Genomic DNA, 10,308 nt, shown 5'->3' on the forward strand with positions numbered 1-10,308 from the left:
CAATGTTCTATATGATTGGTGGCTTGGTCCTGGTCAGTCACGCTCCCAAGCGGTGATACTCCGCGTGTGGATTTTGGGGGTGTGACAGGGTAGCTCTCCATTGCATGATATAAATGAGTAACTTAATAAACGCAAGTTTTTGGAATTAAAACTGGATAAACCGTGAACTCGCCAACTTTATGTTGATACCCTACTGCATGCTTTGAAGGTACTCAGTGATAACTCAGAAGCAAGCAGCTGGGGGTGTAGTGGTCGCATTAACCCTTGTTGGGTTTCCTTAATATTAATTATGGACTTTTAAACCGTTGTTTTAAACTGTAGAACTTATGCTTCCACTGTTGACTTTGATTACTGCTTTTAAAGTATGAACTTTGGACTTTAGTCACTAATCGTATTGGTTGTGATGAAAACTGTTTTATTATTATATTGTTTGATATGATTGGTGTCTTGATACTAGTCAGTCATACGCCTCACGGTAGTACTCCGCATGTAGAAGTTGGGGGTGTGACAAATAGTGAGAGAAAATTAGGAGTAGGGAAATGAGAATTTCAAATGAAAGAATTATGAGAGAGAAGAACTTGTATTAGAGAGTGTGAATTTCAAATTTCAAATTCAAAAGTATGAAAACATGGAGCCAAAATTAGACGTGTTTACCAAAGAACAATGGAAGCATATCAGCTTTTTGTAGATGTCGATGGAAGCAATTGATTTTAGGGTTTTATTTATAATGGGTGCTTAAAAGGCTTGTACACAATGCTTCAGATGTTGTAACTCCCTTAAAAATTAGTAAATTATGAAAACTGCCCTTTGGATATGCTTATATATATATAGTATAGATATATATGACTCATATACATATATACAAGGGTGGAGGATAATGGAGGGCCGGGGGTGCCCCGACCCCCCACCGATTTTTTTGTGCATAGTGTTAATTTTACCGAAAATTTGCTTTTTGTAGTGTGAAATATTGGATTTTTAAGAGTCGACCCAATCGTTTAGAGTTTTAGAGTCTGGCCTCCACCGAATTTTCGCTCAAGCTCCGCAACTACATATATAGGAGTCATATATAATTTTATTACTTCAAGTATATGAGTAGTATACAAATCTACAAGTGGTATTTAGACACCTCACCCAACCAAGCATAGTATAAAAATCGAATATTTAATGTCAAAAGATCCAGTCAAGTATACGTCTCGTATGACAATCCAAAAGTCCGATTGTTTTGGTTTAGCTTTGATTAGGTCTTTTAAGTTGACATTTACCAGATGAAAGAGATATTTGTACTTGTATAAACTATAAAGAAAGAAGATGGATGTTGTCAACTTGTCATCAAACACCCCCTCCAGATTCCATTGACTCTAATAAATCCTATACAAATGGAAGAAGATTCAGTGAAAAATTACTGCAATAACATATCTTCCACAACCTAATGTCTAGGTAAAGTTCTACTAAAAACCATTCTTGTATACATTTAGCTCATAAATTCCTCTTCAAATTCAAACCCCTTTTTGATATTTTTCAGTACCCTCCATCAATTATCAGCCATTTGACTCCAAGTATCAACAAAAAGTCAAGTTATTGACTGCAATGCATGTGTTAGCTTCAGTTTCTTAAAATGGAACTGTTAACAAAAAGCTTTGAATTTACACCCCGAAAGAAGAAATGGTTGATTTTACTTGCTATTTGTGGTTTTTCTACATATGGGATTTATAACTTGCCCTCTGTTTCAAGAAAAAGAAAGAGATTGGTTAAACTATTTGCAGGCCTAATTGCAATTGTGGATATATTATCTGATTCTTCAGAGATCCTGGTTGTGGTTTCTAGAGACTTGAAGGAGTTTCTAGCATCAGATTGCAACAAGATTCCCAATAGTCTTAACCAATTGTCGAAAATCGCGGTCTCAGACGAGTTTTCCAAGTCATTAACTGGTGTCTTTGAGGCTGCAACACTTGGAGTTGTTCAGGGTTGTTATGAGGAACAGAAAGGTGAGAATTCGAATGCGAGTTTTAAACAGCGTGTGATTGATAGACTGATGTCTGAATCTGGAACCGGATTCGTTTCTCTTGTTGTTGGCAGCATTGCTCGAAATCTAGTGTTGGGGTTGGGGCTTGACTCGATTGGAAGTTATGAGTCCGGTTTGAAGTTGAATTTGTCAACTGATTTGCCTGAGTTGGTTGATGTTTTATGTACAGATAAGTCGAAAATGATGGTGGGTGATTTGATTAAGACAGTTGTGAGCACCGCGGTTGCTGTGTATCTTGATAGACCGACAAGTGTGAATGTTTATGATGGAATGTTTTCTAGGATAACTGATCCTAATCATCAAAAACATGTTAAGGATATTGTGGTGTATGTTTTCAAAGGAGCTGTTGAAACTTTGGTCAAAACTTCTCATCAGGTTCTAACATCATGATTGTTGTATTGATATGTCTAATATACACACACACATATCAGATGTCAGATTTTGAATGTTGATTCATGTATACATATTGTGATCCATGTAGTTACCATACATGTTAATCAGATTTTGATCCACAGTCAGAACTAGTTTAATGTTTATATGGCATATGAGTATATGGATCTTGTTTACTATGTGTTATGTTGAAATTATTAACAAATAAGATGGTTTTTGTTGGAAAAAATAATGAAAAGTTAAGTTTTTCACCAAGTAAAAAGAATGTGTTTTCAGAAACTTGGTACACGAATAATTATCAGTAATACAAAATTATTTACTGGGTTTGCGTTCTACTATGTGAGGGCTTTGCAACAAACCAAACAATGTCCAAAACGAAGGTAAGATAAATAAGATATGGATGCACAAAGTTGGTTGTTTGGATTTGTGAAAGCTGCGGAAATTGAAAGGGAAATAAGTAGGAACTTCTCTCACATATGGGGTGGAGAGAAGAACTTGGAGTTATATATCCAAATAAATCCTACTCTACTCCTTGTTTGAGATTGAATCTAAGACCTCCCACTAAAAGGCAAGAGCCTCTACCAAGTGAGCTAGCCTCACATTGGCTGGAGTGATACATAATTGGAAGCTTTCTAAGTCCTTCCGTAGTCGACGGCGCCACCCACCACCATAACGTCCGGGCACACCACCCCTGGGGGCGCTATGGCTTGAGATTTTGGAAGCTCGCTATGGTGAACACGACGTTACACATTTGTTTTCCCTCACACACACACACACACATATATATATATATACACACATATATATATACATAGTATAACCCCACATCTACATAACCCCCACTACACTGCTCAAGTTATATAACCCCGCTATGTTACGTGTTTCGCCACTTGTCACATAACCCCCCACTATGGGGCTCCATGGAGCTCTACCACTACACACGGCCTAAGAATATTTTCCTTTGGGGCTTGGGCACTGTGCATGATGTTATTGTGACATTTGATAACACATGGTATAAATTATGTAATTAGAAACTGTTGTTGCTAAGGGTTTCAAGTAAACGCATGGCATAAATTACAAATTAAGCATTTTTTTGATGTGAGAATCGGGATTCTAATTATCATGGTTCATATTGCTACCATGAAGTACGATAGATAGATTTCAAAGTTGTTTTTTTGCCCCAGTAAGAAGTTAACATATGATGTATCCTATATTAGATTGGGTTGATTTCTGGGTCTGGATGATGGGTTTGGGTCGTAATAAATTTGGGTCAGGATGAACTAATTAAAAAAGGAGTTATGAAGGGTTTGGGTTAGATGGGTTTAGTCTTGCATACTACTAATCAGAAGTAACATCCTAGGGCTGCAAAATGTCATCAACTCATTGCTTGGGAGGTGTTTTTCAATGAATCGTCTATCTATATATATTAATAAATGAGAAGATTTGGGTCATTTGTCCTTTGAATGGTGGAGCCATTTTGCTTATGTGGCATCCATTGGTTTTGTGAAGGTTGATTTTGGGAGGGAATTGGTCTAATTATCTATACACAAACCAAATTTCACAATACACAAACCAAATTTCAAGATTTGGAGGCGGGATCCGGCAGTATTTGGGTCGGATATATGGGTTTCGAAATAACCCAATAACAATATGGATCTTATTTAATGGTTTGTCTTAATTATTGCACCCCAAATTATCAAACATACACCTTCTTTCTCTCTATCTATTCTACCTACTTTCTTTGAGCTTCATCTTCAATCAAGAATCTTTCAAAAATCTAAGGTAAAACTACATGATCAACTCTAAATACTGTTTGTTTATGTTGTTCGATCTTCATTTTAATCATGAAAAAGTAACTTTTTTTTTGTTGAAAACCGTTTCGGCAAATGCTAATGTTTGTTGTTGTTGTTCTTTTTTTGTAGATCATTACACATATAGAGAAGGTATGTAATCGATATTAGATTGTTATGTGTTGTAAGTGTTTAATCCCAATTTTTGACGATTTTTCTGTATTTTTTGTGTTGTTGTTTATGATTTACATTATTCGATTTGAATGTTATGAAAGGATCATTTGTTGTTTATGTCTTTATGGAGTTATGTTGTTACTGATTCTTTTGTTTTGGTTTTTCTTTTTTCATGATTAACCCTAAATTTTATGCCACTTCCAGACTATCAATCTTCGTCGAACATGTTACATGTTACAGGTAATTTTAGTTTTATTGTTTTTTTTTTGCTAATTTTTTTATCCGGTATAATGTTAGGTTTCATCGTTTATGTTCATTTATTTTGACTGTATTTTTTTGTTAGTAATAAATTTTGTATTGTATTAATTACCAATCCATTAAAGATTTTGCGTATTTTATTTATTTTATGGTCTGATATGTTTTTTCCGGAATATTGATTGTGTTTCTATAAATAAATTGTTTTACATTTTTTTTGAAACCGTTGCTTTTTTTTGTTTTATATTTTTTCCCGCTCTTATGAGTTTGTTTCTATAAATAGTTTACCGTTTTACGTGTTTAAAAGCGTTCATACTTAATTTGCAGGTATGGATCCGAGTAACAACAATCCTTCATTCTTAAAGCTGATTGAGGACGATGATCCTATTTTTTTTTGTATGTTTGTTGGTTTTATGATTACTAAACATATTGTATTTAAACTGATGTTTTTCTTTTTTGTATTGTATTTAAACTGATGTTTTTCTTTTCAGTTGGTTAATTCACTGATTTTTTATTCATTTATTGTAGTTATTGACATGAATTTTTCCTCCTATAAAGCATGATATTTGGTGCCAAATAATATATGAGTAGAGCATAGAGCAACACAGCGAGACGGATATCTCGAGGCTGAGAGATTTTGGCATTGAGAGAAAATAAAGGTTTGAAATTTGTGATTTTCAGATTAGGAAAGATCGATCAAATCGAATCATAGAAAGATCCATCAATGGAGAACCAATTTCATGAGGGAGATCTTGTGTGGGCCAAAGTTAATTGATGTGTGTGTAGTGTAATATATTTTAGATGTATATTTTAAACCCTTTTTTACACTTTTTAGCCAGGTTTTAAATTTATAAAACACGATATTCACTAACACTATATACAGATATGGGCAAGTGCATCCATCGTGGACGTAGTATAGTGTTGGTAAGATACCGAAGTCGTCCAAGGACACAAGAGCTTTTAGTACCGGTTTATCCTCAACGTCTAATCAAATCAAAAAGTTAGAAAAAAGGTTTTTAAACTAGAAAAATAAAACTAACTAAAATGCTGAAAAATAAAATCAAAATAAAAAAAACAGATAGACAAGATGAATCACTTGGATCCGACTCGTGTGTAGTGTAACCTTTGATTATTTCCGCACTTTTGCACATTTTAAGAGATTATCTTAGTTATTGTAGTAGGCCCCTCTTTTGAAGGTGACGTTACCCTCAACCCAGTAGTTTGAGTCAGCAAGGATACAATCCTAAAGGGTCGGATTATTGAAAGATAATTAATTAAGTTATTAATGCATAATGTGGTAGGCCCCTCTTTTGAAGGTGACGTTACCCTCGGCTAAGTAGTCTGAGTCAGCAGGGATACAGTCCTAAGTAGCCGGGTTAAAGTTTTAATAGTAGTTTAACTTATGAGGGGATCAAAGAGTTCGGACCCCCGCCATCCAATACTGGTGTGTATTGAAGGAGGTCATACTAAATTTGATCCAGGTCCTTTGCAGGATCTATACACTGAACAATGGCAAGACTCTTACCAAACCGTTCCCTTAACCCCCGACCAGTTAGCCAACATACCTCCATATAGACCGTGGAGATATGAATGGTGAAAATCTTTTATTTTATATAAACAGTAAAATAATGCCAAGACACCACGGACAAACGATAAGGAAGAATCACCTTCAACATAAGAAACTAGTTATTAAAGTCATTAATACATAACCAAATAAAAAGTGCGAAAAGATTAAAAATAAAAAGTATTACACTAAACACTTGTCTTCACCAAGTGATGTAAGAGACTTAGGCAAACATGGCCTTTGATTGTCAAGAACTCTTACGATCAATCTTGGATCCCGAGACGACTCACACACTCTATGATTGACAATGGATGATGGTGGTGGATGATGGTGTTGTGATGGTGGTGGGTGAAGTGTGAGAGAGGTGGTATGCCAAGGGATTAGTTGCAAGTGATCCAAGCACTCCTATTTATAGGCTGAATAGAAGCTCGGACACGGCCCCGTGTCCATCCTTCTCTCTTTCTTCATTAATTGTAGTTTGTCTGCATTAGTTAACCACGCCCCCGTGTCCGCTTAGCACGACCCCGTGTGCAGAAGCGTATCTGTACTATCAAGATTTGCCTGGATTCTGCGAATCTTATAGTTGACCACGACCCCATGTCTGCTGAGCACGGCCCCGTGGTGGGCGATAGAAGCTTCTACAACTTTGTCTTTTCTGCTGACACTTGGGCACGCCCCCGTGCTCATTGAGCACGGGGCGTGTTCAGCCTTCTGTTCTCTTGTTTTGCTTGGGAGGATGCTGTCGGGGGGTCGGGCATGCCACGTTTGTTCCTTTTCTTGTATTTATGTTAGATTTAGCTGCCTTTTTGCTTCTTTTGTTCATTTGAGCTCATTTAATCCTGAAAATACAAAAGGAAGACCAAAACACACTTTTTCCAACATTAGTACTAAAAAATGGTTAGTTTTATGCTACAATTGATGTAATTTATATGTTGCATTTTGTGCACATCAAATACCCCCACACTTGAATCTTTGCTTGTCCTCAAGCAAAACTCTTTATAGTGTGGCTTTACACTCCCAAATGGAATAGGTAGAAGAGAAGGTTTTTGGGCTTTTCATAGAGTGTCGGGATTTCCAAGATTCTTTATTAAGTTTTATTTTTATTTATTTACAATCCTATTCGTCATAATTTATTAAAAACGTTTCATAAGATAAATTACTTATTAGGGCATAACATGCCTTTTTAAAATTCCATTTATATACAAGTTTACATGCCTCACGGGGGATCACTCAACACTCAGCCGAAGGTGTAATTTTAGTGAATCACTCGAGAGCGGCATGGAACTTACTCCTACCATAAGCTTGCCAAGCAATCAATCCTCCTCCTTTTTAACTATACACCTTTGTAAATATCAAGAGGATTTTTTGGGTGAAGGGTTAGGCTTGGGCGAAAGGTGGGTGGTTGGGTTAGTGGTTAGTAAAAGAGCGAAAAGCGTAAAAAGCGTCGGTTTTCATACGACTCGTAAAAATTTTTTCAAAACTTTTTATTTTGATGAAGCATTTCTTTCAAACACAATTGTTTTTGATAAACTTGTTTGTTTATTTCTTTGACTTCATCCTCAAAATTTTTTTATTTTTTTATTTTTTTATTTTTTTATTTTATTTTTATTTTTTTTCAAGTCATAAGAAAAACCGAGCTTTGTTACTAAAATAAAGGGTTTAGAATGAAAAAGGGTTTAGGTGGGTAAAGGGTTTTTGAATTGGGTTAAGAATTGAAAATGTTTAGGCTCAAAGGGGTTAACTAGGGGGATTTTGGGTAGGTGGTAAAAAAAAAAGAAAAATAATGGTGTAGAAATAAAAAGGGTTAGTCCTAATACCTCCATCATTTACTTACTCGGGTTTAAGTCAGTAAGGACCGGGAATGTATCGTCGTGGCAAGTTCTAGAGTTGTAAGAACCAAGCGGCTATTCACACAAGAAACGAAAAATGAGCATTTAGTTAAAAGATATGTATTTGTATGCTCAATAAAGGCTCAAAACTCACTTTTGTGGGAATGGGTTTTTATGTGATCAAGTATATATAATCAAGTTTTAACTAAGTTTGTCATGCCGTTTCATAATTTTCTTATGTTGGTTCTTTTTATCATGACGCTATCGGTTGTAAATCTGTAAAAATATAACCTTTTTAGAATTTTGAAATTCCCAACTTAAACCTAGACAAGAAAAAAATGAAATCTTTTTTTTTTTTGAAAAAATTTGGGGTGATTAGCGGTTCCAATAGAGTTTTGTGTAAGGCTTGTTAATTAGGACTTGCAAGATTCAAAGTTTTAGTATCCCCCCACACTTAAATTACACATTGTCCTCAATGTGTCCCAAAAATAAGTTTTTAGGTTGATTGAATGTGTAAAAAGGTGTGAAAAAGCAAAATTTTATGTTACTGGGCATCTGGACACGGCCCCGTGGTATCCGGGCACGGCCCCGTGTTCAAGTGCCAGTAACAAAAGTTTATAAAACGAAACAGAAGCCAGGACACGGGGGCGTGTTCAGTGAGCACGCCCCGTGTCCAATTACTTGAACTGGGCATTTTCTGCAGATTGTACAGCATGGGGCCGTGTTGGGCGGGCACGGCCCGTGCTGAACTTGCTGTAACGAAGAAAAATTTGTCGGATGGTCATGTTTTCGTGCATGGGGCGCTGGTGCAAGTTTCCCTTGTTATCCTTCACCATCCCGAGTGAGCGTTATCCATTACAACATCATCCAAACACCAAATTAACTAAAACCATCATTTCATTTAAGTCATAGAGAGAATTACATAATATTCCTAGGATAAAAATAAAGAGGGAAAAGAAAGATAAGAGTTAAACTTGATAGGTCAAGTGGTGCATAAAATCATTCGAAGGAGCTCTACTTTTACATTAAGAACCAAAATTCCGAGAATAATTTTCCGGAATCTAAAAGCTTGGTAGAACTCCAACCGAGGGGTGTTCCCTAGATGTTGTTAAAGCCATTCTTCTATCTCTCTCGGGAGAAAGAAGGCGGCTTCATTCTCCTCAACATCTCATGGAGAGGGAGTGACACCAACCGAAACTCCTTGTAGTATATCACGAGGAGGCCCCGGGTGCAAGGTGTACCATTCGGCTGGTATGATGACTTCGGGCACCACGTTCCATGCCCTTTGGGTAATGACCGATACCAAAGGAGGAGAGGCGAGAATGTTCAACCTTTGGTGCAAAAGGTTGACCTCTCGGAGACACCCTTCTAGTCCCACTGTTAAGTGATTAATACGGTCGACCAACGCTTCTTCCAACCCCGTCATTTCGCAAATAGCCTCTCTTAAAGCGTAAACATAGTTTACAAGAGAGTCTTCTACCGTTGATGATCTCCTTCCCTGTCGGTTGTTTCTTGATTGTGATGAAGATGTTCCGCTAGTTCTGCTCGCCATTCTGAGAAAACAGACCGAAAAGAGTTCAATTTTTATTGAACAGTACCTCGGACACGGCCCCGTGTTCAATGAACACGGCCCCGTGTTCAGTTGTCTGCAGGTTTTTAGAGCACGGAATCTTAGAGTTTTAAATAATTTTTCCACTTGTAAGTTATTTTAAGCATGAATAATTTAAAACAAAGTTGTATAACTTATTTTCAACAAGATCCCTTGAATAATAACCTTACAAACATTACAATAAAGCTTGGAATCATGGAGATTTCAAGCTTTAATGGAGGTATTGAGTGAAAATTGAAGAAGAAGAAGGCAATGAACAAAAGTGGAAAAGACAAGATGGTTGTTGAGAACCTTCTTTAGAACATACCTAGGATGGTATGAGTGAAGATTTCAGCAGATCTTTGTCTTTGGAGTGGTCCAAATGAGCAGGAATCTTGCTGCATTTATAGAAAACGACAGCACGCTACACACGGCCCCGTGTGCAGACAGAATCCTGACACATTTTGTCCGTATTCTGATGAAAATCAGAAAGGAATCTTTTAGTGGACACGGGGGCGTGTTGACCTGGACACGGCCCCGTGTCTAGAAGCTGTCTTAAGGACTTTCAGTTTTCTAAGGAATTTATCTCGATCGGGCGGCTCCTTACTTGATGGGACAACCCCAAAGTGCCTAAGATACCTTAATTGCTCTAGATTAAGACGAGAACGCAAGAGGTTGTCGGTGAGGGTGATTCC

The 10,308-nt window shown here is 36.8% G+C and overlaps 1 protein-coding gene across 1 annotated transcript; it reads left to right on the forward strand.

Moving 5' to 3' along the window:
• Nucleotides 1–1,278: 1,278 nt before the first annotated feature.
• On the forward strand, nt 1,279–2,599 carry LOC110885151 (protein PHLOEM PROTEIN 2-LIKE A10). Its single transcript, XM_022132841.2, has 2 exons — nt 1,279–1,437; nt 1,523–2,599. The coding sequence occupies exon 2, from the start codon at nt 1,616–1,618 to the stop codon at nt 2,411–2,413; it is 798 nt and encodes a 265-aa protein (XP_021988533.1). The 5' UTR covers nt 1,279–1,437; nt 1,523–1,615; the 3' UTR covers nt 2,414–2,599.
• Nucleotides 2,600–10,308: the final 7,709 nt, after the last annotated feature.

Source organism: Helianthus annuus, chromosome 10, assembly GCF_002127325.2.
Source record: "Helianthus annuus cultivar XRQ/B chromosome 10, HanXRQr2.0-SUNRISE, whole genome shotgun sequence".
Classification (NCBI taxonomy): domain Eukaryota; kingdom Viridiplantae; phylum Streptophyta; class Magnoliopsida; order Asterales; family Asteraceae; genus Helianthus; species Helianthus annuus.